The sequence below is a fragment of the Drosophila persimilis genome, unplaced genomic scaffold (genome assembly GCF_003286085.1).
Source record: "Drosophila persimilis strain 14011-0111.01,24,50 unplaced genomic scaffold, DperRS2 tig00000191-arrow-pilon, whole genome shotgun sequence".
In the NCBI taxonomy this organism is placed as follows: Eukaryota; Metazoa; Arthropoda; class Insecta; order Diptera; family Drosophilidae; genus Drosophila; species Drosophila persimilis.
The window spans coordinates 4509609-4536178 of record NW_020825298.1 but is presented as its reverse complement, the minus strand read 5'-3'; the positions used below and the strand labels follow the sequence as shown (position 1 = coordinate 4536178).

General features: G+C 40.7%; 4 protein-coding genes across 5 annotated transcripts; 3 read left to right on the top strand and 1 right to left on the bottom strand.

Moving 5' to 3' along the window:
* The first annotated feature begins 253 nt into the window (after nt 1-253).
* Nucleotides 254-1051, top strand: LOC6589818 (exosome complex component RRP40). Its single transcript, XM_002015305.2, has one exon. The coding sequence runs from the start codon at nt 313-315 to the stop codon at nt 1009-1011; it is 699 nt and encodes a 232-aa protein (XP_002015341.1). The 5' UTR covers nt 254-312; the 3' UTR covers nt 1012-1051.
* Nucleotides 1052-1395: 344 nt separating this feature from the next.
* Nucleotides 1396-2530, top strand: LOC6589638 (dehydrogenase/reductase SDR family member 7). Its single transcript, XM_002015306.2, has one exon. It carries the CDS (start codon nt 1474-1476, stop codon nt 2437-2439), a length of 966 nt encoding a protein of 321 aa, XP_002015342.1. The 5' UTR covers nt 1396-1473; the 3' UTR covers nt 2440-2530.
* LOC6589639 (rRNA-processing protein UTP23 homolog) lies at nt 2520-3556 on the bottom strand. Its single transcript, XM_002015307.2, has 3 exons — nt 3430-3556; nt 3169-3369; nt 2520-3115 (listed from the first exon to the last, which is right to left on the bottom strand). The coding sequence occupies exons 1-3, from the start codon at nt 3547-3549 to the stop codon at nt 2702-2704; spliced, it is 735 nt and encodes a 244-aa protein (XP_002015343.1). The 5' UTR covers nt 3550-3556; the 3' UTR covers nt 2520-2701.
* A 684-nt stretch (nt 3557-4240) lies between these two features.
* On the top strand, nt 4241-26570 carry LOC6589640 (ATP-binding cassette sub-family G member 1). Of its 2 annotated transcripts, none has more exons than XM_026989175.1 (12): nt 4241-4305; nt 15982-16410; nt 16476-16593; nt 17816-18011; nt 18095-18240; nt 19832-20070; nt 20147-20287; nt 20681-21003; nt 22885-23053; nt 24491-24591; nt 25307-25465; nt 25532-26570. In XM_026989175.1, the coding sequence occupies exons 2-12, from the start codon at nt 16032-16034 to the stop codon at nt 25874-25876; spliced, it is 2316 nt and encodes a 771-aa protein (XP_026844976.1). In that variant the 5' UTR covers nt 4241-4305; nt 15982-16031; the 3' UTR covers nt 25877-26570. The 2 variants fall into 2 exon arrangements, with proteins under 2 accessions (XP_026844976.1, XP_002015344.1); XM_002015308.2 differs by lacking the exon at nt 4241-4305 and adding an exon at nt 10272-10937.

Here is a 26570-nt window from a genome sequence, read left to right as displayed (position 1 = left end):
AGGTGCTGCGCCGCTTTTGAAAAGGGGGTGGTGGGGGGTGGTTTTCCGTTTTTTTGGGGGAGAATCGACCTTCGCACAAGGTTACACGCCAACTGTGGGGCGGAAAAAAAAGCAAGGAAAATATTAAATTGGGCGGAAAACAGGAAAAGAGAAAAACAGGCTATGTTATCTTCCGTTAAACTAACATTTCCAGCAACCAGGGCTGCCAAAGCAGTGCTGCAAAACGCACCGCCTGTGACCATATGTTTCAAACAACACACGCGGCCGGCTTTTGTTTTGGATTTCGTTTCGATTTGGCGTTAAACTGATAAAATGGACAGCAGCAACGCAATTGTAATGCCTGGAGAGCGCATCACGATCATAGAAGAGGTGGCGAAGGAGAAGCGTGTTATATTGGGACCAGGACTGCGGCGATTGGACGATACGGTGGTGGCCAGCAAAGCGGGTCCTCTGCGCCACAAGGAGCCTGGAACCTACTGGATTGACAACTACCAGAGACGCTATGTGCCCGCTCGCGGAGATCTGGTTCTGGGCATCATCAAGGGGAAGGCTGGGGACCAGTATCGCGTGGACATTGGCTCGGCGGACATTGCATCCATTTCGTATCTGGCCTTCGAGGCGGCTACCAAGAAGAACCGGCCCGACCTCAATCCGGGAGATATCATCTACGCCCGTGTGCTCAACGCCAGTGCGGACATCGAGCCGGAGCTGGTGTGCGTCAACTCGAATGGAAAGCGCGGCAAACTTGGTCTGCTGGCCGATGGCTTCTTCTTCAAATGCACCCTCAACTTGGGACGCCTGCTGCTCCGGGAGAACTGTCCCGCATTGGCCGCCCTTACCCGTGAACTGCCCTACGAGATCGCCATCGGCGTCAACGGACGGATCTGGGTGAAGGCTAATTCCCTGCGCGAGACAATGGCTCTGTCGAATGCCATCCTGACGATGGAGCAGGCCGGCTACACGGAGATCGACAAAATCTGCGACAGTCTGGGCGATGTGCTGCAGGCCTAGTCCGTACAAATAAAATTAGTTTACTTACATTTCCACAAAAGCAATTTTTTCAATATTTCTGATGGAACTGCTTACATGCTACTTTTATGTGAAAGCCTCTTCTGTTTGCTGTCGGAGATGAGCAGGTGTGTGTGTTCCTGGTCCATGGTCCACCCCATTGGAACTCATTTAACATACCAACGGGAAAACAATGTAAATATCAAATAATTATAAGAAATCACATAATTAACACCCCAAGTCACTGAATCATCTCTGCCAACCCACACCGGAGCAATCTTCCTCATCGCATAGGCATGTTAACCAAAAGATATGGATGTGTGCGTGGGAAACAGCTGATCTGGCTTATCTGTGCGGCGGCGACCCATAAGAGTCGGAACTTTTGCTTGGCAGTTGATTCTCTTACGGCTTACGGCAAAGTGCAAAGGTAGCAAACAAGGCCGCAGCCCACCGCACCGCACCGTAATGAGCTTCCTAGAGTTCCTGCTGCTACTGTTGGTAGCGTACTATGTGATCTATGTGCTGCTGTGGATCGTGCTAGACTGCAATGTGGCCCTGTGGTTCAAATCAAAGTTCGGCGTCTCGCTGTCGTCGATGCGCGGACAGGTGGTTTGGATAACGGGCGCCTCGAGCGGCATTGGACGCTCTTTGGCACTGAGCCTGGCCCGCCATGGTGTTCGACTGGTGTTGAGTGCCCGGCGGGTGGAGCAACTAGAGGTGGTCCAGGAGGAGTGCTTGGCAGCGGCTCGTGGCCTACTGGCCACCAAGGATGTGCTGATTCTACCCATGGATATGCTGCAGCTGCAGCGGCATGAGTCCAACCTATTCACGGTTCTCAATCACTTCGATCGCCTGGATGTGCTGGTGAACAATGCGGGAAGATCGCAGCGTGCCAGCTGGACGGACATCGAGATCGAGGTGGATCGGGAGCTGTTCGAGCTGGATGTCTTTTCCGTGGTCCATCTGACGCGACTCGTCGTGCGCTACTTCATCGAGCAGAACGGTGGTCGTGGTCATGTGGCCGCCACTTCCAGCATCGCCGGCTTCGGTCCTGTGCCATTCTCGGCTACCTATTGTGCGGCCAAGCATGCCCTGAACGCCTATCTGCTGTCCCTGAAGCTGGAGATGCGTAAGTTGGATGTGACCATCTTCGCCCCGGGGCCCATTGCCACGGACTTCCTGCAGGAGGCCTTCACCGGAGAGCAGGGCGCCAAGTACGGACAAAGTACGGCAAATCAGAAGCGGATGACAGCGGATCGCTGCGGCGAACTCTTTGCCGTCGCACTGGCCAACAAGATGGATCTCACCTGGTGTGGCCTCTTCCCCGTCAATCTACTGGCCTACTGTGCCCGCAATCCGACACTGACCAAGATCCTCGGCCAGTTCATGACCGAACAGACGCTCAACAAAATTCGCGAGGGTAAATTGTGAGATGCGGCGTTGCCCGTCTCGGTGCTCCCACAACTTTTATACATGTACAACATTTAACTATACAAATATATGAATATGTATACAAGATAAAGTGAATTGCGTTTGTTTACTTTCCTGGTAATCTGGTTGAGACTACACTCGATTTCAAGTAGAATCACTTGATGGTGTTGCTATATACATTCTAATAGTTGCGAAACGCACTATAATCAAGATTTCTTCAGATATTATCTTGCTTAAATCACATAACCAACTATTTTAAGGCCTAATCTTTCCCAAGAGCTGCCTTGACATGAGCCGGGATCTTGACACGTTTCCGCTTTGCTTTTGTCAGTGCTGTTTGTTCTACTCCTTGTAGCGGCGACTTAGCCTTTTCTTTTTTGCTTTTTTTACAGGACAGAGGATTGGGATTCTTGGGTCCTTTGCGTTTTGTTGAACTGCTGGTGGCCTCTACTGGCTTAAGGCCCTGCTTTTCTTTCATGTAGTCAATCTTTGCGGCATGCTTGCCCAGCATGAGGTCCTTGGCCTGCTTTAGCACCCACTTTTTTGATGCTTTCGAGGGGGCCTCCAGCACGGGAGTGGCTTTGTGCAGATAGAGCAGGCACCGTCCGGGAATCTTGCGCAGACTCTCCTGAAGCAGGCGGTCCTGGGAGGCGATAATATAGCGATTGTCTTTGGTCTGTTTGGAAGTGTGGCATTAGTTATTAATTCCTGGATTCCTGTCAATCTCACCATTGATTTGATGCAATCAGCGGCAGGAACAGGCTTGCCCTCGTGTCCGCATTTGTGCACATGGAACTTCTTGACAAGCGTTGTGGCTCCTGTCAGAGGTGCGCCCAAAGCCTCCGCCTCGAGAATCACACACTGGGTGGTCAGCAGTTTGGCACTACATTGGAAATACTTCCTAATCTGCTCGTCAATACCAATTTTGTGCTGCAATTTAAAATGCATCAATATTCAACAAGTTCCGTTTTCACTTCTATGGAAACTCACCAGCAGCGCTGCCTGGCAGAAGGTGGCGTCAACCAGGACCTGGTAGGGCTCCCGATAGTCGAAGTTTGTTGCAAAAAACACCAAAGTTTTGTGGGATTTCTTAAATCTTGATATTTTCATTGTTTATAAATTTAATAAAAATTGGCGTGCTACTTAGCCCACTTAAGCCCCCTATATTTAAATAGTTCAACTACTTCAGGTAAATGGCTGAAAATATTACTGATTGTAAATTCTTCTTGTAGATCCATCCTATCCGACCTCTTTACTTGCAAAAAATCCCACTATATCTTTCAACTGAACTGTGCAAAAATTCTTCAAGTTTAGATATTTTCGAGGACATATTTGAATACCCCTTGGCTTACAATGGGTTAATCGTTCTCCGTCGAGCATTGGAATCCATATTGCGCCATTTTGATGGTCCGTTGAATATTACCAGGTAAATAAGTCTCGCAGCTTTGCCCACATAGTTTTAACCGATCAATTCATCAATTTTCTGCAAGATGAGGTAATTTGAATGACTCATCTTAACTGAATAGTTTATAAAATAAGGTTTAAACAAAAAGGGCAAATGCTCATTCCCGAGAGCTGGCTTGCAATACTATCGCCATCTGGTGTACCATGGCAAATTTTTCGATACTAATACAGAATTTAAATATGTTACCACCAACTGTTGGCGCGCTGTGACCAGAATGCAATGCATTTTCAACCCCCTTTTTGCACTTTCACCCCTCATTCGGTGCGGCTATTACGCGTTTTGTTTTCGTTTCCTTTTTCCCATATAGTAGTTTATATTTTATTTGTGCTGCAGTTGCGGGCACAACAAGTAGTGGGAAGACAAGCCACCGCATTTGTAGATGCATATTTTTTATATACTGTGTAAGTTTAAGTTTATTTTTAACAGAAAGAGCTTAAATGTAAATGTGAAACAATAATTAATTAGTGAGAAACGCTCAATGTTTCAATGATTGTGCGCTCAAAGAATAGTCTTGAATGGCTAGTGCAATTCAATTATTGTAAGTGCTATGTAAGTGCCTTTGCCTTTGTGAACCCTGCCGTGCGTATATGGATTATTCATATGAATATAAAATGTCCATATAGCAGTGTATCCCACAATCTCACTTGCGTGGACATCAACAGTTGGTGTGTTTTGGTCAGCTTTTGGCAGACACGTCCGACTTCTACAGGGTCGGATATGGATAATTCATATGAGTATATGCACCACAAGCTCTCTGGATCGGACATACTCAGTTTCAGCAAACGTCTGGCCTTTTTGGAGATGGTTTATTCATTCATACCAAATCAAATGTCTACGTACGAGTACATAGTGCAATATATACAGTGCAAGTTCTCTTCAACGGAATATCAATTTTGTCTAGGGCAGCGTATATACAGCACAACTTCTCTTAAAACATGACAACCATTGTTCCTTTGTTTTGGTTCAGCCCTAGGCAGACTTTTGTCCATTAGGGTTGGTTTAAGGATAGATTTGAAAGGGTTTGAACTATCTTCCTGGAGAGCATTGTCTGTAAATTTGATAGAGTTGTTTCTTTGGTTTCTTCTTTTCGCTGTTTTTTTATAACATCCTAAATGCATTTTAAGGAAGTGTCTAATTGCACCACCACCATCGCAATAGTTCTTCTCCATCTCTCTATTTCTGTACATTCTATCTCTTTTTCTATAAGCATTTATCTGTCTTTTTCTTTAATCTACTCAATTGTCATTCAATTGATGGGGAACCGTTTTTGCAGCCATAAGTTTTCTGCTTATCATTCTCATTGGAGGGGGATTTATAATAAAAACTCACTGGTTTTTTCCTATGATAAGCTATATCGGTCAAGTTTGAGCATAATGTCATATAAAAGCCGATAAAGACGCATATGCATCCATGCAGCAGCTGCTTGATCTATTATTTTTTGTTCTGTTCCTTCATTTTTGCCGCCGCTTCGACTTAATCTGCGAAGGTTGAGTGCCATTGACAGCTGTCTCATGGAGGTAGAGTGCAATCACCTCAACTCTCTGTAGGATCATCATTTCATCATCATCGATTTCCACCACTTTACAGTTTATTCTTACAGTTTGTTCAACTCGATTCCATGAAGAGCAGCAGTCTTATAGGAACTGAAACAATGAAATGACCAAAAGAATATTGATATTCATATGCAACAATCCATTGTGAGCGGATCTGAGCGCGTCTTGTCTTTCTTTCAGAACACACCTTTCGATATACAATATACGAGAACATGGCATCGTAAAATATGGACTTGGCTCGCGTGTCTCGAATTCTAATTACTCCTCCTTTCTGTTCTGTTCTGCTCTTTCGCGGGTTTCCGGTGGCTTTCTGGACGTCGCTCTGTTGTTGGCTTATGTCTGTTATGGTGGGTGGAAAGAAAGTGACGCATGGGTTTTGGCTAGAGATGAAACTTTGGTTGAGGGAGGTAACGCTACTATGGGAAGGAAAAACCAGAAATAGTAGTAGTAACTAATGGTTAATTCAATGTTCTTTTGGGGGAGCATAAAATGGTTGTTGAATGTGCATGAATCACTTGATGATTAACAGGAACTTATAGTTTTGCGTCCCCACAAATAGCTTACATTTATAGTGAATGTAATAATATGTTATACTGGAAATGAATAATTGAATACTATAATTCAAAATAGAAATCTATAATCGAAAAACTGCATAAAACCCATAATTTTAAAGATCCGAGAATACGATGAATGACTACAGTGTAAGATCTGGATAGTTTTGTGATTGCTATAGCTTTCAGAATCTTTCAAATTTCGTTTGAGATTGTGTGTGTTGAAGCCCTGCTGTCTTTTTCCAAATTTTTGGTTTGGAATTATTAGAAAATTCCATGAAGTTTTCTCTTTACTTTAATTTTTCCTATGGGTATAATTATACCCTTACATGAAAATCGGGCTCCGATTTGATTTCTCTTTTCGTTGTATAACTTCTGCCTGCAACAGAAAAGGAAGGTAATTTTGAGTTTTCATTGCTCATTTGCAATAGTTTCACTTAGAGGGCTACTTAAGTGCGGCATTAGTTTTGGTTCGCTTAATTTCTATCCCATCCCAATAAATCCCATCGCTAAAGCGTGGACTATATTCCGTCTCTGGAACCAAATTGATTCATTCAGTTCTGGTCCGGTTCGCTCTCGTCTGTCTACGCCACCATCGTCATGTACGCCCGTCGTAGAATCTCCTAGCCGAGATCTGATACGATCATTAAACGATTGATCGCTCTATCATACGATAGGGAGATGGCAGCAGACCAAAATGCTAAGTAGAGAGGTAGCATGAGGCCGGCTTCACTTCACTTCATTTATTCATTCATTGGATTCATTCATATTTATCTAACGTCACGCCAAATGGGCTTGCCCCCGAGCACGTTCCCGCTCTCCCACCTCTCTGTGGCCTGCAGTGGTGTGCATGCCAATCAGGCTCAGTGTCTTTCCAAGACAGTCCCAGTCCCAGAACCCAGGGCCCAGACTCTTCCTATGGTACCTTTCCACCCCCTGTCAGACTTAATTAGTTCCCAAATGGAGGGGATTCCGAGTTGAGTCCGAGTGCTGTGGATATTGGTACGTAAGCCGATTTGGTTTTGGATATATATGTATATAGTATATTTGTAAAGTATATATTTATATCTCATTAGCGAAACATTTGGCGTCCAAAGTGGACTTTTAATAATGCGATTTTATTTTCTTGCGATTTCTGGCCCGGCATAAAGAAAGACTTCTTATTTTCCTATTGCTTATTGCTGGACGATGATTCTTCCCTTTTTTTCGGTTCATTTTTTTTATAAATTTGTTTATTTATTGTACTCTATAGTATTTTGCTATGCTATCATCTTGAACATTTTTGTTTTGGAATAAATCTCTCTGGCGTAAAAGTGTCGCCCTGGAAAAATAAATGATCTTGAACCCAGATGTTGACCCTTTGTTTAGCACAGTTTTGCACTGAATCGTGGGGTAAGTTTTCATATTTTATTTGGGTTCGTTTCCCGTCGAACACGCTCTATCCTCATGTGCTGTCCCCGGATTGCTATCAAGGTTTTTATACTATATTTTTGGAATCTATAGTATTTAAAATAAGTTCTATATAGTTCATACATAGATCGAAAAGAACCCAAATGAATTTGTCACCTTTAATCGGGGAGCGACACGCTTTGTCTAATCAGCTAACGGTCGGGCTTACAACAGGAATCAACAGCCCCTTGATGACGATCATCATCATCATCATCATCATACCGTCAACGTGATCTCTGCTTGCGTAGTTTGCCTCCGACGACAAAGTGTAATTTGTTCGTTAGCTTTCAGTGCATTAAAGCCTAAGTTGTCAACCGAATTGAATAAGCAAATAGATTTCCTATTCAATTAAATCAGCTTAATGGTTTTGGGGCCCTTCTGATAAGCTTTGGACCTTAGTCCCATTCCTTTCTTCGAAGCTATATTCCCCTAGGTTGCCCTGGGTTCCACCAAATTATATTTTCAGGGAATCATTTAATCGCTTAATTAGTCGTTACTTACTCAGACTGGTACAAAAATAGGGTTCGTAAAAACCAAAGGGCAAATCTTTTTGGAAAGCAACACTTAAGAAGATCTAATCAGCAGTGCGAAATGGTATACAAAATTTCCGGAAATTCCTCTGTGAACTCTGAGATGTCTGAAATGTTTAACCAAAAACGTTTAACGTGAAATCAATATGTGAATCACCCAACCAGAGATTGAAGCAACTCCCACAAGATCTTTGAGTTATTGTAGTTTTTCCAGCGAGAATTATTGGAGGGGGGAAAATATCGCGACGTTGTCTCGCGAGTCGCGAGTCGCGAATTAGAAATTCAAATGCAGCTCCCACAGCTCGGAGGGAATCCACGTAACTGAGATAAATCATCTGAAGAGGATTGAGTAATATTGCGAGCTGACGATGAACAAGTAAATTTTCATTGGCCAAAGTTCGTGGGAATCGCTACAAATGTTGGGGTGTTGAGTCGGGGGTGGAGCATACGCAATTGGTAGCCTAATCATTTGATGTACAGAGAATATATCCTATCTACCACATTACTATCATCGCTGGCATCATCGCCTGGAAAACCCACATAATTGGGGTGCTGATAAGCAGGCCAAATATCTAAATTATCTGGGCGGTGGATCGCTATCTTGTTGTCCCATCCAATGAGGCTTATCTTCCGCCTGTAGCTTGGAAATTAATTACTCGCATTCCCTCCGTCGGCATCCAAGGCCACCTCATCCGCATCAACATCCAGAGGGAAACTGCGCCATTTATCCGAGCTATGGATTGCAATTGCTGGGTTCACGAACCCAACTCAATCACCATAATTTGATGTTATAAAAATCGATTGCCCGACTGGCTTTAGAGTCCATCCGGCTTGCAGATCACGTAATTATCAATTATCGACGGAAAATGCTCATACGATACGTTGAACGCGATTTGCCTATCGTCTAATTGCCAGTTAGGAATTGTCTGTGTGTACAATGTAAGTCGATTCGGGATGAGAACCAGTCGTCGACAGAAAGGTGGAGAGATGAACGCGGCAAGCGTTGGGCAGAGTGTTAGGGCTAAAGGTATGTTTCCTGAGATGGGGACAGGTGCTATAGAGCGCTAGGGTAGGGTTGCGAGTTGTACTATGAACTCAGATCAAATCTTTGAGTAATTCGTGTCAGGAATAGATTGACTAATTGATTGGTTATAGGGATTGTTTAGCCCTGAGTGAGCAGCATTTTAAAGATGCTTAAATGGAACCAATATGCGATGTATTCGAAGTTGATGTCAAGGGGTGTGGCATTGGAGATGTATGTAGGATAGCTGATAAAGCTAAAAGAAAATGTTTCCCAAAGCAATAGGGAAAATGTTTTTTTTAGAGGATTCTTCTTTCACCCAAAATGGAACGACCATCCTAAAGAAAAAATATATTAGTTTTAAGAGTTGTTATCTTATCTTACTGGTATCCCACCCATACAATTCTACAAAAAGATACCACGTGCATAGGAAATTTATCTTAATTTTATAGAACCCAAATAAAAACTAGAACAAGAAAAAGTTACAGATGAAGATAGTCTATAATGGGAGTACAGAAAGTGTTCCCCGCCAATTACCTCGTTCCAAATGAATTCCTTAACGAACTGATGATTTGAGTAAATTCCGCAAACCCTATTAGGTACGAAACCCTCCTCAAAACCTAGTATTAAAAGGCCATTACTGCTGAAAGTTAATTGCTGCAAGCCAATAATTAATTAATTTATTTATAACACACGTTTCCGATTCAGCCATCAATAAAATCCAAATAACACTTAATAACCAATATGGTTAATAACCCACATCCCAAAGAGATTTTCCAAATCAAAGGAATTTTAGTTGTTAAAACCGCAAATGAATGAATCACAAAGAAAGAAAATTGCGAATCAAATATGCAAGCGACGTCACCAGGGAAACTTATGCCAAACCACGCACGGAGCCAAGCCCCAAGAAAAGGCGAGAATTACCCAGTCCGAGACAGAGAGAGAGAGGGCTTACGAGATATCCGATTATAACAGTTAACGGTACAGATATGGAGGTCAGGGCCTGGAAATGCACAATGCATTCATTACAACAATAAGAAAGCCAACCGCCTAACGTAATGTAATAACGTAAGCAGCCGGCAAGAGCGCAATAATCTTCGAAGAGAGAGAGCCCAGCGTGCGCGAGAGACCAGGCGAGTGAGAGCAAGCGATCATCAGCTGTGCGCTGGAGCAGCTGTTGTTCGAGTTGGCTGGGGTCTTATAAGAGCCATGTGGAGAGCACTTTACCGTTTATTTGTGGCGAGCGTCGCGTTTGGAGCGCACGTGTAAGCGAAACAGTAGCGAAAGGGGGAGGCCTAGAAAGAGATAAAATAAAGCAAAATCGAAAAAAGTATATAATGCACAGTGGCAAAAAAAACAATTGAAATTAATTTACGCGCCGCTGCCCATCTGCATAAGTTCAATGAAGGAGGCAAAAGCAGAGTGAAACAAAACCGCGCAAACATACAGTGTCGTCGTCGTCGTCCCTCTCGTTTCCACTCATGTGAATGTCAGTCCGAAAAGGAAGAAAGTGCAATACCAAATCGAATTCAATTGCACAAAAATACAAAAAATAAAACCGCAAAAGAGTTAAAGAAGAATCCAAAAACAATCGCGTGTTCATGCAAATCGAAGACTGGAAATGAGTTTTCTTGGGCTCAAGTTTTCTTAAATTTTCCCAGTGATGTGTGTTCATTCATGAATTGCGTTCTGTGTCGATGCTTTTCCACTTGTCAATTGCTACGTCGCATTGTCTTGGTCCATATGCGCACTCGTATTCTGCGTCTCAAAGAGAACAATATTATTAGTAACTATAGCAGTCACAAGAAGAGGAAACTTTCAACAACAAAGACCAGCTGAAGCATCGAATCGAAACGAAACGAAAGAAAGAAAGAACTTTCCGAGTGCATCGCGTGTGTGAGAATCGTCATTCGGGAGTGCAGTCAACAGGTTCGTTAACATTACCCACCTCTGACCCACTAACAAAAGAGTGAGTGTGAGAATGTAGAAGAGTTGAAACCAAAAAGAGAGAGGGACCGAATTAAAGCACATACATATGTATGTACATATGTATGTGCGTATGAATGTGTGCAGGAAAGAACGATACGTATGGGAGAACGAAAGTATACGTATGAGAGTGCACTCCTGCCCAGCCCGTATGACATTTACTGATTTCGTCAATGGCCTTAAACGCTGAAAAAACAGGGGATTCCTCGAAAAAATAAACTTTTTTTTATGGTTGAAAAAGATAAGTTGAAGAAGGAGTTCTTAAGTATTATTGCTACCCCAAACAAGAGCAAAAAATCTAGTCTTCCAAGAAAAAGCGTAGTGGTTAGAGGAAATTAAATAAAATGAGTTGCCTTTTAGATTCAGCTGCTTTTCATTTCGTAAATAAAAAACTGACTGAACGAAACAATGTACAAACATATGTATGTACATACGTACCGCTTAAACTAGTCTTTATATTCGATTGTTGGTCACCAAAAATCAGCTGCTTTCTACATGAACTGCTTTCAGTTGTAAAGCGCATTGCTTTGCAAGTCACAAAACAGCTGATTTCAAAGCAATGGACGGTGTTATATTTCTCAACCATTATATTTTAATTAGAAAATGCTAAACAATTTCAAACATAAGTCTCCCGCTTGTTTAATTATTCCACAATCAAATTAGTCATATTTTCTTGATTGCATAGTAAGTAGTTGCCTCTCACAGTGGAGTGAATACTAAGTAAGTGCCATATAGCTTCCATGCCTGCTGCACATGTGTTCTTTGGGCATCGGTTGCTCAATCGACTGCCCGATCGATGGGATGGGGCAGAAAAGCTTCTATCCTCTCCTCTCGCTCTCTCACTCTCACTCTTAGAAAGAACTTGAAAATGTAGGCCACAAATGTGCGACTACAGTGCGACTACTCGGACAATGGACATCGACTTGATTATCCGATCTTCGACTAGTCGGCACATTTCCAGTTATATCATTCGATCTGGTGTTTCGCTTAACGTATTCATGACTGGACGGTTGGGGTATGGGACATGTGCATGGAATTACAATTTACAATTTGTTGCGGGAGGAGCAGGCGCACTTCTAGCAGTCACTGGATTGTCTCCGATGCAAATCCCAGCTAAAATGTATACAGTTTTGTGGCTAATCTAAAATGTGTTTCTAATTGGGCGCAGTAGCGGTTAAGATAATTATTTTTGACAGGGAAGCCCACTTCAGCTAATTATAGCCTTTTTTCGGAATTTAAACAAAATGTAAATTAAATTTTATCTCGCTTTAAACCAATTTGAGCTGGTGTTTTGTAGTATCTCTAGCTCCATCTCTAAAGTAGCTTCATTTCCCCTTTAAATTTCCACTCAATCATCTTAATTTTCACCAATTTTGTCTCATTACGTGATCGCACATACCATACCTTTACGGATTGTAAATACATATGAAAACAAATTGAGAACTAATATACACATACAATACGTATCATATATCATATACAAACCGAATATAGCGGTCATTGTCTGACTGATGGATCGACTACACAATCAACAAATGCGAAAAGAGAGAAGATCAGAATAATATTTGGCTTTCAGAAAGCCAAACAAACATTTGTGTGCCGGCTACTGCGACATTTCGTGGAACGAGTTCTTTTGAGTCAGCCTCTACAGCCACGCCCCCCTAAAGTACTAACAAGTATATAAATATATGTATACTATGTATATGCCCTGATCCGTGCTGACCACGTGCTGACCCTGACCATGTCACTTTTCCTTATCGCTTGCCAAACGTGGTTCTTGGGGTCGTATTGTCGTAGTGCTCGTAAAAATATGCTTCTCAGTTTTTTTTTATCGTGCTTTCTGAGACGATCAATTGCCTCATTCTATTGTGCCGAGTATTACTCTTCCAGTTTCAGTAGTATTATTTATTGTGTAGTGTTCTGAAGTTGTTTCATGTTTTCTCCGAGTTTCGTGACTTTAATGGAAATGGTGATCGTTTTTTCGTTTGTGTGTTTTTTCCTTCTGTGAGTTTTATGTATTTGCATGTCAAAACAGCAGACGGCAGAGAACGGCAGAAAATGAGCAATTTGCATTGAGTGAGTTATGAGCCAGGCCCAGAGTCTAAAGGTCCCACAAACAACAACCTACCTCTGAGAGTTTGCTGTTGAGAGTTTGCCAAAATTTAAATTACGTGAATTACTTACTCGTGGACGTCGTGAGGGGTCTTTCAGTAATACGTTTCGGTTCGGTGCTTCTGAACTACTTTTGAAAGCAATTTACGGGGGTTTTTTCGTTGAAAATTATGTGGCGTTTGAGCAACATAAATCTTATAATGTCAGGGATATAAATAACAGTTGGAAACCATTGCAAAAAAAGTATACATATATGTATCTATAATTTCCGTGAGGAATTCCATAATGTTATAAGTTGAAAATATCCTGCTATCTACTCTTTAAGAATCTTGCTGAATCATATTCAAACTCCACTTAAAAAACACACATATCGAGCTGAAGAATGGAATAACAACCATAACTTCTATCTAATATCCATAATGTAACCTATCCATCAAGTTTGCTTCAATAATTTATGCAAGAAATTCTTTAAGAGTAAACAATCTTTAAGAGCAAACATTCCTTTCACGTAATATTCTCACTCATTCAGCTAACATTCTTTCAGTTTCATGTTCACATAAATGCATACATATATACTTATACATATGTATGCCCGTCTGTCTGAGTATTTACATATTTAAATAATTATGTCATACGGCGAACACCATAAATTGATCAGCAATTGTCGTGCCCTGCCCCAATCAATGGTATACCAGTATATCGCCACAGGCTCAATGAAACTGCACTCGAAATGCACTCGAAACAGAGAACTATGTATGATAGTTGAATCAAGATCATACCAGACTTGATCTTGATTTGATTTTTGGCTAATTTTCGGTCTCTAAAGAAAATGATTTGGCAGTTTTTGTAGTTTCTTTTGGTGTATTTTCTTGTAAACTGGTTTTCTCGGTCTTTGCCTACTTTTGAGGCTGACATTCTGTTGAGGGGCGGCCGGGCCGGGCCGCCAGACACCAACCTCTTTACATCAAAGTCAATATCAGTTTACCACTCGAGGAGTTGTTTGGCAAACATCAACAACAAAATATCTATACTTGGCCAAAAAATACATACGAGTATAGTGAGATATGCCGCAAAAGATGTAAAACGACTTTACAGCACTTTGTGGCGGTAATTTGCATGGTTTTATGGACAGACTTATCGGCGGTATAGCCTAGATATTCTTTGGTTGGTTGAATGACATGTTGAAGGCCATTTTTTGGCAATACTTTTTTAAGAAAAATTACATCAAATAGACTCCTGGAAGTATGATATTTTCTGGACAAATATTTCATGCTTCTCTTACACTATTTGGGATAGTTTTCTTTGATCTAGATTCTAATTCACTTTGAAAACCTTTTTTCTATCTTCTTTTCTAATGCTCTAAAAATACCAGTATCCCGCTTTAAACAAATATTTAACAAACTTTAGAGGTGCATAGACCATTTTTACATAGTATTCCCAATATTTGTTTATTTGATTTGTTTGAACATAGGCCTCGAACCTGACCTATGACAAGGTTTTGACAAATTAACAGAGCTTAGCTAATCGGACGGCAAATAACAAAAAATCTATCTCTATCCTAATTAAAATTTGACAGCTGAATTGACAAATATTTACCTTATTTATATCAGAGCGTTTATGGTTTATATAAAATCAATTCCAGAAATGATCTAAGTAAGAACTTAAGCCACGAATTTCACTACATTTGCATAGTGTCCAGTCATCCTATGACCACAAAAAAGAATCCATAAAAAATGACAAGCTGAAATATTTGAATTTTGGTTACATGCCGAGAATACATATTTTTGGGTAGTCGGCTGATAAGTGATTCCCGATAGACCAAAGTCTGTGCATAATTTACATTAAATTAAAATAATGGCCTCCAAGACTCCAAGACAGAATGTCTAGATAACAGATCTTTAGAATACCGAATACTGAAGAATATTGTCTATCCATCAGTTTGAAATTCCAGCGATTGGTGTCAGATTGAAAGTCTTTCAAATATTGTCTATCCATCAGATCCATCAGATGTACCAAAGATTGTGTATACATCAGCATATTGTCCGCCCATTTCTTAGTTTGAAAGTCCAAAGAATATTAGATAAGATTGAAAGGCTACAGAAGATTGTCTATCCATCTGATTGAATATCGTTGAAATGGAGAGAAAAGTCCACAGAAGATTGTCTATCCATCAGCTTGAAATTCCGCAAAATATGGGCAGACTTCTCCCATAAAAACAATAGTACGAGTATTTATAATTCACATTACTCACAGAATTCTCACATTACAATAACTTTCTTTGTTCGTAAGAAACAAAGCATTAAATTATATATATGTACATACAATCATTAAATGACGCATCTGTCGCAGCAGAGAGATATGTATGTAGACTTAATAAAGTGTACCGCAGCTCTAAATTGTGAAATCTAAGCGATAGAACGCCCCACAAATATGTACAATTCGCCATTTACTTTTGTTGTTTGAAATATATAAAAAAAACACCATCTAACGCCCCTCCTAACGAGCGCCAACAGGTCGTTAGGGTTTCTGACTATTATTATCGTAAGGCAGTACTTACAACATCTGGAGAATAAACTGGGAAAGGGAATGATTGCTTAAAGCTGAATATTAGGGTGAGGAAAATTGCAAAATAATTTATGGGGAGGGATAATATGTGAAGTTCATCACTTGGCTGTTCCGTTGATCTTTGGAACTCCACAAATGGAATGAAAATATGGGAAGATATCGGATGTTATTTATATAAATGGATTTAAGGGAGAGTTTTACTTAAATTTATATAAATACTAATAATGACAAATTTGTGATACTGTTAACCCATATTTTCACCATTCAAAAAGCCTTCTATATCTATATTTCTCTTTTCTTTCCTTTTCAGAGCTATAGAACCTCTCCCGAAGAAGCACATAGTAGAATATCCCCATAAATATGACACTCTTGCCCGATATAAAACCCACAGATGCCGCCTGCTGTGGCGGTGGGGCACACAGTGATGCCAGCAGCACCTCCGGTGCCAGTCACAAGGGACACCACCATGGCAAGCACCAGGATAGTGGCTGCCTCGGCATAAATTGTTGCACCACAGCCGCCAGTTCGGCGCTTTCCATCGATGAGACATCTTCCACATCATCCCGGGGTTCGGATGCCCTGGCAGAGAAGGTGAACAACAATTTGAACGTCTTCCAGAGGCCAAACTATCATGAGGGAATGTCCCATGCTAATTTTGATCACTGCGAGAAGGTTGATATTGAGTTTTCCGATGTGCGATATCAAGTGAAAAAGTTCTCATTTCCAGAAAGGAAATTTGGTGAGTAACCATTAGAAAGGATATGCTAAAGAGGATTACTCAATTATGGCCTTATCTAATTGCAGTGACCAAGGAAATCCTCCATGGTCTGAATGGTAGTTTTCGTTCTGGAGAACTGACAGCCATCATGGGTCCCTCGGGGGCGGGCAAGAGCACGCTGTTGAATGTCATGTCTGGCTTCTGGTGAGTTTCCCTCGCACTCGCACTTGAACTTGAAAATTATATTTTCCTACTGCTCTGAGCTCTGCTGTGACTGATGTATCGCTGAATATGCAATCAAGTTTCCGTCGATTTAATTACATGTTGTTCATATCGTACGAGCAACGGAATATAAAGCGCAGACGCTGCATTCGTTCCATCAATCAACACATTGTTCAGATGTCAGCAATGCCGGGCAAATTGCTCTTGGTTGTATGGCACGATTGAATATGAATATGTATATAGAATATAGATATAGGATATAGAAGGGGCGGCATGTTAAGTGGTGTCTAATGGATTTATACAATTTAAAGAGGGACTAGAGCAGCAATAGATTTTGCCTTAGGTCCTAGATTTTCGGCATTTTATAACCTCAGGAATGCAGCAGCAAACATAAAAATGGAGCATATAAAATTATGCAGAAATAAAATATGCTCTTTTTTATCCCTTTACTCTTCTCAAAACGATTCACAATCTTTCGTGTATTTTCGAATAAAATGCTGTTTATGTAGTTTGAAACTTGGCCTCCCATCCCGGACGTAATCGCATTACTTCCTCTCCCACTGTCGAGACATCAGCTGACATCAAAACAGTTCAAGTTCCCATATGCCATTGCATAAGTAGAACTTCAGACCGATTCGAATGCACTCTGATGAGTGATTCATTCCCTGTCCGTTGAACGGAATGGAAACGACCCTCCACTGACGCAACTGAAAGGAAATCTGAATTCTGAATGTAATCTCTCTATATTTTTGATGGCTAAATGACAGCTATTACAGCATATAACATTTTCAGCTATATAATTAATAAATAAATGTATGCACGTGTCGAAAGGGAAATCGCACGGATCGAATCTCTGTAGAGTATCATAATTAAAGTATCATAATGTGGATGCTGGGCGGCAAAGAGCCACCGCCAGAGGAACTGCGAGGCGTTTCCACAGCTTTTCATTGCTAAACGTTATCGGTCAGTAAACTATGAACTTGAAATATGTACGCATATACATTTATTTTAAGTTCGGTTCGTTTCGAGTTGAGAGTAGTGCCTCGCCTCTGTTTCCAGACATTCACGGAGATATTTATTTTTTGCTGATTTTTTTTTGAAGGCTCGTGGACTCGTGAGCTCATTAAAATTATAATAATTACTTTAATTGCTTGTTTGTTGCTGATTTTCATTTGTGATTTCTTCCACTCATTTTCTCTGACAGTGCCACTGGAGTGTCGGGCAATATACGAGTTAATGGCAAGCCCATGGCTCCCAGCTCCGAGAGATTCCGTCAACTGTTGTGCTACATCCATCAGGATGATCTGCTGCGTCCCCAGTTAATGGTGGGCGAAATAATGCTCCTGGCTGCACATCTTAAACTCGGTTTTAAGTTCAGCAAGACCTACAAATTGGATTTGGTGAGTAAAAGCAATCAAAAAATCTCTACCTAAGTGGTTTTTTAACAAATACTTTCCGCATGTATCATCTATCTTTCTCACAGATCAAACACATCTTATCGCTGCTGGGTCTGGAGCATCGGTATAATGTGCATACGGCAAAGCTTTCGGGTGGACAGAAGAAACGTCTCGCCATTGCCCTGGAGCTGATAAGCAATCCTCCAGTACTCTATCTGGATGAGCCAACGACGTGAGTATGAATACGAATACAAGTATGAGTGTACTATATACACGTATAGGCTAAATATGGTTACACTTATGTAATTGAAGTAGCCATGATAATGATCGTCATCTGATGAAGTTCTTTATAGAATACATATTTATATGTGCATATGTACATATGTGCGTACTTATTAGCGGAAACTCAGCAAAAAATCCACCCAATGCCTGACCCACAAGTCAAGTTTGTGCATGTCTATATTGCTTCGGGCTTATCTGTTTTCTATACAATTTATATTTTATGTAGCTACTTATTTAGTTTTTGTTTTGATCGGTTGGGTTCATTGAGCAGGAAGCTGCGGCAAACGTTTAAGCCGTTTAATTATTTAGAACCGATTGAGTTTTTCTGTTTTATATGCTGAATATCTGTAGGCTGATGAGTTTATCAATCTTATAATTATTGGATTATCTGACAGTTAAGTGCACAATTAATGGTTTGGAGTCGTTTATTAAACACAATAAATGTTTTAATGCAATTTGATTTGAATAATCAAAAGAAAAATGCCCTACTCATTGACTGAAAACATCTCTAGGGCCACACAGTCGTATACCTTTTCGATTCCAAGGAATTTGGAAGTCTACCCTGTAGAGAGATAGATCCGGGTTCACACTGGGGCAAGTGTTCTTTTATTAGCTTTTAGTAGATCAAAGTTTACTCTCAATCCAATCAAGCTCTTTTTTGTAGAGAGCTGTTACCAAAGTCCCTCTATGAAAGTTTTGTCTGGGTCTGGGGACATAAACTATTTGTAGCATTCCGACCCGTCTAGACAGAGACTTAGTCCAATTAATTGTTCCTGTTAATGTACTCTAATGACTCCCCGGATTTTCGTTCTCCGAAATAAACTTTCAAGTCATTCGCTGACTGTGCATATATTACCTAAGGGAATGGAAAACTTTGAACTGCAAATTAGATGTCGATTTTCATAATGAAAATTGCTGTTGCAAGCAATCAGATTTCCACAACGACTACTACGAGTATATATGTATGTACATATGATTATTAAATAGTGCACAGATCTTATCGACTTGTTATTGTATATAAATCATCAGCTCAGCTAAAGGGCAGACTCTGTCTAACATTTCATCGTAAATGGCTTCAAAACACTGCGGGAGAGACCAGTTTTAATCGATATACAGAGCCAGCGTGCCACAGAGCCGCAGAGCCACTGATAGATGTTAGTCTGTCTCGCCTGATGCGGATCAATAAATTATATTCCATGTACACCTCAAACACCTCAAACCTTTGCAATGCCAATCAGGCCGATTTGCCGTTCGACTTGCAGTGGTTAATGGCTTTTGGGTACAAACGAGTTTTGTACTTTTATGAAATCAAGTTCAAACAACAATCGCTCATTCGTGCACAGCCCATAAAAGTAAGAAATTGCCGAATTTCGTAATGTCTTTCTTTGGCATTAGGGGTTCTGTTCTCTCTTTCTCTCGCCATAATACGTTTTAATGAGTTACCGACTTGCGAATTTGCTGCCATAGGTCAGGTGAACACTCATTAAAAGCCGTTGAGTCATACCATACTTAAAGTGTAATTTGTTTTCTCTCATTTTTAGTGGTCTAGACAGCTCGTCGTGCAGTTCTTGTGTGGCGCTGCTGAAAAAACTGGCCTCCCAGGGCCACACCATTGTTTGCACCATTCATCAGCCCAGTGCTTTGATCTTTGAGATGTTCGACAAGCTCTATACGGTGGTCGATGGTCACTGCATGTACCAGGGCCCAGTGCGAGAGCTCGTGCCATTCCTTGCCGAACAGCAGCTCGTCTGTCCCAGCTATCACAATCCAGCTGATTACCGTAAGTCGAGATCTATACAGATCTCTAATCTATATGCATATATTTTTTGTACAACTCATTTGTATGTTGTATCCAGTGCTGGAGGTGGCCGTCGGCGAGCATCAACGTGATCTGAATGAATTGATCCATGCTGCGAATAAAAAGTATTACGAGGATGTTGATCGATATCGTTATATGAGCAGTGCGGATGTCTCACGGCTCATGGCAACAATAAATGGTAAGAGTTTTTTGTGTCGCTTTCTTGTCGAGAATTGGGGGAAGCTTTTTTTCGTTCAATGATGGAGATACACTTTGAATTTATAAATAGGTCTACTTGGTACTTTTCCTATTTAAAGGCCCATGTAATTATCTCCATCTGTGATTTGAATTGAGCATTACCAAACATATTTTGTGCTTGAGAAATTTTAAAGAAATTTGTCAGTCAGGCATTTGATATATGACCTTAGGTCCTTTAATGGTATTTAGGAGCATCTGGAGCTGCTTTAAAAAATCCGATACAGCGGCGGTTAGCTCTAAGAAAGTACCATTTCAGTTTAAGTGTGATCTATGTTACATCTCTTTAAGCATAAACACTTTAACCGGCTTTTTGGTTTCTCCACCTTAATTACAGACAACATTGGCGGCAAAGAGCTGAGCACTTCGAGTCAAATGTTGCCAACAGTTGCGCTGGCGCAATTCTCCAGCTACGACTATGTGAAACCGGCACAGCAGGAACTGGCGCTGGAGGAGATCAAGGCACTCAGTGGCCCCTCGGAGCTGGAGCTGGTGGATCAAGAGCAATCAGAGAATCAGCAACAGCAGCTGCCACTCGCCAATGTCAAAGCAACCGTCAAAGAGCTTGCCACTGCACCGAATGCCGCCAGCTCGGCCTCGTTCCTCATGCAATATCTCCTCCTGATGCAACGCATCTTGATCTGTGCCCGTCGCAGCTACGTGAGTTATACTTGAACGCATAAATAAAATAAATTATATAAAATATGGTTAGCCATTGCTTTTATAAGCCGGTTTTAGGGCCAGGCCTGGATGGTCTGTCACTTTGATTTGGTAATTTGTCTCTCTGGTAATTTGTCCTCGAAATTAAAGTGAAATCCAGTTCCTATCTTGTTTTCATTTTAATTTTCTAATTGTCTTAATAGCTGGTTTTTACTTTTATTTAATTTTTTTGTATCTCTTGTTTTTGGTGACAAATTATTGTTGCTTTACTTTATAATTTAATTTCATTTAATTGTCGTTTGTCATTTGTCGTGCTGCCATTTTAATTTATTGCCAAAGCAAAGGTATTTTTTTTTTTGGAGGGTTGGCACTTTGCAACGCTTTCGGATTTTGCAAAAAAACAAAAAACAAAAAAAATAAAAGGAAAAACAAAACCACAAAAAATGAGATTTATGTGTGGCTTTAATTTAAAGTCTGAGGTTTCAAGTGATATAATATGCGGGTATAATCCATAGATGTTACTAGCAGGTAATTGCTGAAGGTTTCCAGAGGCTCTTCGTGGCCTTATGATCATATCATAATTATAATTGTTATTGCCATATGTGCGCACATTAAGAGAATATAATGGTGCGTTTCGTGGCTTCAAAGCAATTTATTTAATTTTTTAATATTTTAAAGCTGTTTTCGGGGCTTAGGAAGTTGCAAACTACTTGAAGTATTCTGCTTCATTTTAATACAAAAATATTTGTTCAACTCTAATGAAACTCTTGAGAGCTTATTCCCCAGAAAGTACTCAACAGATACTCACATCGGATTCACGTGAATAAATCTCATCAAAGGCCCTATACCTAATTAGAATTATTTACCCATTATATGTCACAGTTTAGAGCTCGTTTAGTTTTATTTCTTTGCCTATTTGCGCTTATTGTACTGCAGGTGTGATAAATATTGAGTGGGGGCAAAAGTTTAAATATTTACCATGGCAAATGAATCAATTACCGCGCTAGCGGCATCGGCAGCGGCAGCGGCTAAAAGCGATTCTCACAAGATTGATGGATGACGTTTATCATCTGAATGTGAGCAATTAGCACATGGCATTTGTTTTAAATGTGAAATTGAACAAATTGTTTAATGAATAATTAGCATTAGCATCCGGCCATAATTTTGTTGCTGCCTGCAACCCACCGACCGCTGCACAAAATGATTAATACAGATTTGCATAGATTGCAATTGCGTTTGAGTGAATGTTTTAGCACCTTGCCAATATGCTATTGACTTGTCAAACACCCCGACCGCAGACTGAAGACCGTAGACCGACGATAGAGAATCTCAAGATCTCTCCAAGCAGCAGAGAACCACTCAACCGGGCCATAACTTCAACGAGCTATTCCACAGCTCTAACCTTCACATAGATTTCGGTTTTTAGCGAGTTCTAATGACCAACATCACTCGGACTGCACGAGTGCATGTGTCTTACCCTGTGCAGCTGCAGGTGCAGGGAAGGGTATATTGTGTTACAAGGACGTTGACTCGAAGATTGGTATGAGCTACCAGGCGGAAACGAAGGGCATAGATACGAGTAGAATTGGAGATGTAAGAGCATCTATCAGGCAAACCAAAACTTACAGAAGAATGCTGAATACTAAGCTCTAGCAAAAGAAGATTATCTTTCAAAAAGTTAACTAAACGGGAAAAGAAATCACAATCCTTGAGATGTCATCGTCTTCTGGGGAAGGTGCCTACTATATATCTAGTTATTTTATAAACTGCCAAAAATCTTATAATACCTGTTTCCCAGGTATCAATGAGTCGTTTTGGCACGACTTTTGCTGCCCCGCCCCCACATGAATATATCTAATGTACGCCTTGTATCTTTTTCAGTTTCTGCTTCTAGCTCGGATCTTTTCGCACATTTTCATTGGCGTCGTCTTTGGCTATCTCTACCTGAACGTGGGCAATAATGCACAGAGCGTGCTGGGCAATTACGTCTATCTGTACGGCTCGACACTGCTCTTGGTCTACACGGGCAAAATGGCTGTGGTCTTGACATGTAAGTAGTGGGATTGTGTATCGCCAAGATAGTACATATGTATAGTCAATGGTGCTGGTCAATGGGGGTCTGTTCAAGTATTTCGCGTGTTTCAGAGGCAGCCACTGGCAAACAGCCTCAGACAGAGACTGAGACTCTCCCATTTTCGGCCAACATTTCCTATTCATTGATTCTTGTGGCCACAAAATGTGGCCAACAAAATATGCAAAAGTTGTCCCCAAATTTGGACGAAGCTGCAGCTGCTGCTGCTGTTCTTTGGTGGGTCTTGTGCAATGGCTATTTATCTTTCTTGGCCACCTTTGGCTTTGCTTTGTCTCTCTTGTTGTTTTTTTCGGCAATTCTATGTGTATATTGTCAACTGTCTTGTTTCTGTATGTATCTACTATGTTGCTTGTATTTCTCGGAATGCGGATTGGCCTATACACGTACACATTTGTCTTAACATTTGCACAAAAGTTTTAAATTTTAATTGGCAAAAAGAGCGAAGATTAGTGGACAAGATAGTCGGCTTAAATCTGGAGATCAGTGTTTGAAGATATCATTGAATTTTAAGGCTTGTTCGAGAGAATTGGCAAAACTGGAGAACTTATGAATATACATATAAATATACGAATAATGAAGATATCGACGGGTGGAAGTGAGGAGAGGTACTCCAACTTGGGAACTGGAAAATAATTATCTAAAATGAATATCATACAATTTATAAGGGATTAATATATCAAATTAATATGCATAAATATGCATTTAAAGCCAAAAGCGGAAACTCGTTTCGCAATAGAAAAGAATAGTCAAACAAATCATTCAACTTTAAACTCTATAACTTTTGACATAACGGAATTGAACAGAAAAATTGACATCAAATATCTACAATCTTCAAAGCTCTTATGATATTAGTCTCTTAGGGAAATATTTGCGGAATGATATGTATCACTCGCAGATTATATCCACACCGATTTCGCACATTAACCTCGTAGCAAGGTCGGAGATCTGATAAAATGTAAAATGTCGAACCACTTTATCATTTATAATTTCCATGTAAATTACCCCAAAATGAGTTTCTCACCTTTATAAAACCAATCCTGAAGCCTAAAATGTAAATAATCGTAAAGTACCAGACGATGAGCGTATGGACAAGCGACACAAGCTTGGGGGCTACGGCTATTGTATAATAAAACCGGTATATGAACGATTCTCGAAGCGTTTTTACAATAAATGAGTCCGTGTCAGGGTCTGGGGATCTCTCTTACGAAAGAGAGAGAGAGAGAGATCAACGGGATAAGGGGGATACGAGTTAAGATCTTTACCGGTTTCGGTTTACTGACCTGACCTACATAGGTACGGTACAAACATGTGTATGCACATACACATATCACCTTCGTGCACATATCGAATTTAATAAATAAATAACATTTCTCAATTAATTTTTTTCATTTGCAGTTCCGCTGGAAATAGACATGCTGACAAGGGAGCACTTTAATCGCTGGTATAAACTCGGGCCGTACTTCCTATCGCTGATCTCCTTCGAGATACCCTTTCAGGTTAGTAATCCCCACCCGCATCGTCATTCCGCATCGCCCATCACCATGATGGACATCATCAATCATTATTTAATGTTTAACAATCATAGATGGTGGTGGGCTTTTGTTTAATGAATTGCTGGTCCGGTCATTAAGTCAAATTAGCGACGTGAAATCGCTGATTTTCAGGTTTGTTTTGCGTGACAGACTCGCGTAAGTGGCCCCGTGCAGTGGACTCCACTGACAATTTGGCTACCAGCTATTCCCCGAAACGATTGTTCACCGACGGAGAGAAATTTCCACGTTCTGTTGTTTCGATTTCAAAAGAATTGCTTTCGTTATTCTTAATGGATTGCTGATTCCGATTGCTACTGGTCCGAGAATCTTAAGAATCGCTGTAGAATGAGTAATCAAAGCATTCTCAATTGCTTCCGATCATGAATGCAATCCAAGCTTGCAAGCTATAGGTTTAGTCATGCTAGAAATCAACGAGGGAATCAAATCAAAAGAGCTACATTTTACGGGTAATTATACCGACATGAAGATTTTGCAGTGCTGCTTGGAGGAAAATAGATGCACTGATCAGATGATCATTTGAATTTATAAATAGTTATAGGAGTAGAAGAATAGTAGAGCTAAAGTATATGATCTTACGGATCATGCACCTGCCTTACATTAGGCATATCTCTTCTTATTCTCTTACTTAACCTCCTATGTATTCGTGGTTTTATTACAGAGCCTCTGCACCGCCCTGTACATCATCATCAGCGTTCATTTGACGGGTAACGATAGCGTAGAGTCTTTTCGCATATACTACTTTATGCTGCTGGGAATAATGGCTTCGTTGAGTGCCCAGGCCTGGGGCTTCTTCGTGGGAGCCACGCTGCCAACAAAGGTGGGTTAATCACACCTCAAAATTAATGAAACTAAAGTTAATTGATATATTATCTTAATCCGACAGCTTGCCGTATTTCTGGGACCCATATTAGCGGTGATGTTCTCTGTGTTTGGCTTTTGTACACGATACATAGACATCACACCGCTGTTCCGCTGGATGTGGCATTTGAGCTATTTCCGGGCCGGATTCCATGGTGCTTTGAATGCGATCTATGGGATGGATCGCGCTTTCCTCGAGTGTCCGGAGAATGCGATGTACTGTCATTTCAGGAGTCCCAAAGTGTTTCTGAAGTACATGATGATCTCGGACGTGCACATGTCCGACTGTCTGCTGCTCATGGGCATAGTGATCGGGGTGATGCATGTCCTGACCATCCTCACGCTCTGGCGCAAGCTGAACAAACGATAGGAGCTAGTCCTACAAATTCTATGTTTAATTCTTTTACGTTCTTAAGTCTACGTTTTATTCCCTATGTACATAGTTGGGTTTGTCCATCAACAAGTCTCTGTTTTTATTTCTCTGTATCTCCCTGTATCGTATCTTTGGTTAAGTCTTGCATCTACATATTTCGTCTGCGAGATCTTTGCTTATATTTTACTGATCGACCCAATCGTAGATGTTGAAGCTAGCTTAATTATTTATTTAAATATTCATTGAAATATTGTATGCAAGAAGGCTTTAGGGTAGCTTATTCCAGTTTAAGTGCTGAATACCAAAAAAACAAATCAACGAAAATTACCCATAAACAATGTCAATCGCCCAGTTTCCATCATAGCAATCAAAACTTGCCATTTTCCTACGATTTACAAATTTCCTTACAACAGCCCCCCATCAACCGAGCTGGGATTCCTGCTGGAATTCGGGCTATGCCAAATCTTGAGTATCATCATCTAAGTACGTAAGGTTCTGCACAACAAAGATACATTTGTGATCAACATTTTTGTTTTGTCTCTTTAGTGATTAGCTTTAGTTTTACTTTAAGTTCGAGTTGTATGCTTAAAACGGCTGATGATGATCGAAATTCTATAGCAAATCTTTTACATTACATTTCGATTTGTTTTAGTTTCTTAAATAAAAACATTTTGGTAAATTTGATATATAA

Coding starts and splice junctions, on each gene's coding strand:
- LOC6589818 (XM_002015305.2), top strand. CDS start 313: ATGGACAGCAGCAACGCAATTGTAATGCCTGGAGAGCGCATCACGATC.
- LOC6589638 (XM_002015306.2), top strand. CDS start 1,474: ATGAGCTTCCTAGAGTTCCTGCTGCTACTGTTGGTAGCGTACTATGTG.
- LOC6589639 (XM_002015307.2), bottom strand. CDS start 3,549: ATGAAAATATCAAGATTTAAGAAATCCCACAAAACTTTGGTGTTTTTT. Junction 3,370..3,429: donor TCTGCCAGGCAGCGCTGCTG/GTGAGTTTCCAT, acceptor TTTAAATTGCAG/CACAAAATTGGTATTGACGA. Junction 3,116..3,168: donor CTGATTGCATCAAATCAATG/GTGAGATTGACA, acceptor ACTTCCAAACAG/ACCAAAGACAATCGCTATAT.
- LOC6589640 (XM_026989175.1), top strand. CDS start 16,032: ATGACACTCTTGCCCGATATAAAACCCACAGATGCCGCCTGCTGTGGC. Junction 20,071..20,146: donor TCACAATCCAGCTGATTACC/GTAAGTCGAGAT, acceptor TGTTGTATCCAG/TGCTGGAGGTGGCCGTCGGC. Junction 20,288..20,680: donor GCTCATGGCAACAATAAATG/GTAAGAGTTTTT, acceptor CCTTAATTACAG/ACAACATTGGCGGCAAAGAG.